This window comes from Parus major, chromosome 23, assembly GCF_001522545.3.
Source record: "Parus major isolate Abel chromosome 23, Parus_major1.1, whole genome shotgun sequence".
Classification (NCBI taxonomy): domain Eukaryota; kingdom Metazoa; phylum Chordata; class Aves; order Passeriformes; family Paridae; genus Parus; species Parus major.
In genome coordinates, this window is record NC_031791.1 from 2,356,254 (window position 1) to 2,359,606 (window position 3,353).

General features: G+C 55.1%; 1 protein-coding gene across 1 annotated transcript in view; it reads left to right on the forward strand.

Moving 5' to 3' along the window:
- Nucleotides 1–17: 17 nt before the first annotated feature.
- COL9A2 (collagen type IX alpha 2 chain) overlaps nt 18–3,353 on the forward strand; it is a 16,141-nt gene continuing 12,805 nt past the window's right edge. The window contains exons 1-2 of the mRNA XM_033519644.1: nt 18–172; nt 2,319–2,397. Of these exons, the coding sequence (XP_033375535.1) occupies nt 92–172; nt 2,319–2,397 (160 nt within the window). The 5' untranslated portion in view covers nt 18–91. The remainder of the gene's footprint in view (nt 173–2,318; nt 2,398–3,353) is intronic.

Here is a 3,353-nt window from a genome sequence, read left to right on the forward strand (position 1 = left end):
TCCTCCCCTGCCCGCCCAGGGTCCCGGAGCGCTGCGAGTCGGGGCCGCCGGCGCTCGGTGCCAGCCGCGCTCGGTGCCAGCCGCGCTCGCCATGGCCCGTGTCACCCGTGTCACCCTCGTGTCGCAGCTCTGGCTCCTGCTCCAAGCCTCCTGCCTCTGCCTGGCCCAGCTCGTAAGTGCCGGGCGCGATCCCGCTCCGCTCGGGGCAGGAATGGGGATGGAGAGGGGATGGAGAAGGGATGGGGATAGAGAGGGGACATTCCCCATCTCCGCTCCCTCGCAGTGCTGAACGCTTTGGGTTTATTCCCCGCTTTTCCCTCGCTTTTCCCAGGAATGTCCCCCTGGGAGGGTGGGAACAGCCGCAGCCCAGACCCGCCCGACACAGTGCGGGAAGTGCGGGCTTGGAAATTAGGGAATTGTTGGCTAAACAAGTTTAGTTTGATTTCCCCCTGGAGCAGCAGTGGGGGGGCTGTGTCTTTCCCACTGGATTTTCTGGGAAATTTGCTCCTGCTTTCCTGGGATGTGCTGCAGATCCGGGCTGCGCAGGGCTGGGGGGTCCCGGACCCTCCCGGGGTTGTCCCAGGGCTCCGGGGGGGCTGCCGAGGGGTCCCCGTGGACCCTCCAGACTCACCCAGGGGTAGGAGAAAATGGATCTGGAAAAAGGGAACGTGAGCTCTGGAGCGGGGTAGGCAGCGGGATTCCACCTGGAAAGACTCTCCTTGCCTCACAACTGCAAGAAAAAAAACAACAAAACCAACAGATTTTAGAGGTTCGGGGAAATTTTTCCATGTGGCTCCTGAGCTGCCTGTTGGAAACTGGGGGACAGCTCCTTCCAAAACCCCCCCGGGGTCCCCATGGGCTTGTGGGGGCAGCGGAGCGGAGCAAGGGGGATGTGGGAATTTCGGGAACAAGGAACCCTTTGGAATTCGTTCCTTGGGCAGGACAAAGGTGCCATTCAGGCATGATCCCAGTGATGGGGACTCGCTCCCTCCCTAGCTCAGGGATTGATCCAAGGTGGAGCCAGGGCTCTCCTGTTGTGTCCATGAAGCAGAAGCACCTCTCATCTCTACAGATTTACATTTATTCCTATATTTATTCCTTATATTTATATTTCTTTCTGAAATGAACCCAGCCTGGGAGGCTGGAGGAGCCACAGGAGTGCAGCCCAGCCACCGTCTGCTTCCCATTTCCAGGAACACCAGGGCTCCAGTCTCCAGGACTGGAATCTCTTCCCCCTGAACTCCCTGTTAGGATAACAGAGGTTTCTTTGCCGAGTCCTGTGCAAACCTCAAAGCCAGGACTGGGCTCCGGGAGCTTCTCTGAATGGAGCTTTTGTCTGGAGCCTGGGAGCGGAGCCAGCCTGGCCCAGGGAGAGCTCACACAGAGGTGTTGGGGGTCTCCACCTCATCCTGGGCGTTTGGGCACCTAAATCCTGCCAGTGCTTCCAGAAATCCCACTCTGAGCTAAAAGGGGTCTTTGGAAGTGCTGCTCTCACCCCATGGACACCTTGCTCTGTTGGGGCAGGAAAAGGTGTCACTAAAGGACACAAAATGATTCACAGGAACACTCTCAGTGTCAGAACAAAAAACCCATGACTTTATTCTCTCCATTATTTATAGATTCTCGACAATGACCAGGGATTGGATAATTAAGTTACCACCTTCCCAAGCACACTGGACATGCAAAACGTCCATCCAAAGACGTTTCTTAGAAGGAATGTGATAAACAACTCATGTTTATAGGGCTGTCATGGGAAAGCAACTAAAACTATGAAAACATTATCAGAAGGTTTAATTCTCAGGAAAAAGGGGTGACAGAAATGGGGTAGAAATGCTTGGAGATCCTGCTCCAGCCAGGCAAAGAGGGAAAAAACTAAAATGAGGGAAAGAGAGAGCAGAGATGGGGTAAAATTGTCATCCCATGGAGATCCCTGCTCCATTGGTATAGGAGGCCATGGACACCAGGGAAAGAGGGAGCAGAGATGGGATAAAATTGTCATCCCATGGAGATCCCACTCCACCAGGGCAGGAGATCCAGGGAAAGAAGAAAGAGGGGTAAAAACATTGCCATCACCCCGTGGAGACCCTGCTCTGTTCCCTGTGGACCCCAGAGCAGGAGATGGGAGAAATGGGATAGAAACTGGGCAGGGAATGAGGAGCCAGAGTGAGGAAATGTCCTGGATTTCCCCATCCACGCAGAGCTCCGACCCCTCGCCGTGTTCTCCATCCCAGCTCCCTGGAATTCCTGCTACATTCCCTGTGCCCCCCACACATCCCGGGGTCCTTCCTGACGTGGATCACATCCCTTTCTCCCCACAGCGAGGGCCTCCAGGAGAGCCCGGCCCACGGGGGCCCCCCGGTCCCTCAGGAGTGCCGGGAGCCGATGGCATCGACGTGAGTGACGGGGAACCCGTGGGGAGGGAGGGAGGGGACACAAAAGGGACATTGTGAGTGGCACGGGCGCTCCGTGCTGCTCCCACTCCTGATTTAGGGCAGATGGAGCAGCCCCAGCTCTGCTGCTGGCAGCAAACAGAGGCTGCACCCCAAATCCAGCTCCATCCACAGCTCGGTAATTGGGGCCCGAGTTGATTTTTGGGGAATGCAGGGCAGGGAGGTTGGAATGCACTGGAGGATGCTCAGAGGGGTTGGGGCAAGGACCACCCCAGAGATACCCAGTGAAGGGGGGATGTGGGAGACAGTGACAATCCCAGTGGGGTTCCTGCAGAGGGATTGTGGCTCTGGATGTTCCACAGGTAGTGGAATGGGGGCCCGAACAGAGGGGAGCCCTGTGAGGCAGCAGAAATTTCCCCAGGATGTGGTGTTATTTTGGTGTTATTTATACCCAGAGCAGCCACAGCGCTTTGGAAAAAGCCATCAAACCCTCATAAAACCCCATCACAGCCCTCACTAAATGCCAGCCCTTCACAAACCCCAGGAAAACCCTCTCAAAACCCTCAAAAAAACACCCCAAAAATCCCAGCATGGCCCTAACAAAACCCTAGAACAACCTCTACCAATTCCCCCTCACAAAACCCCAATTCCCCCTCACAAAACCCCAATAAAACCCTCACAAAACCCCAATAAAACCCTCACAAAACCCCAATTCCCCCTCACAAACCCCAATTCCCCCTCACAAAACCCCAATAAAGCCCTCACAAAACCCCAATAAAACCCTCACAAAACCCCAATAAAACCCTCACAAAACCCCAATTCCCCCTCACAAACCCCAATTCGCCCTCACAAAACCCCAATAAAGCTTTCACAAAACCCCAATTCCCCCTCACAAAACCCCAATAAAGCCCTCACAAAACCCCAATTCCCCCTCACAAAACCCCAATAAAGCCCTCACAAAAC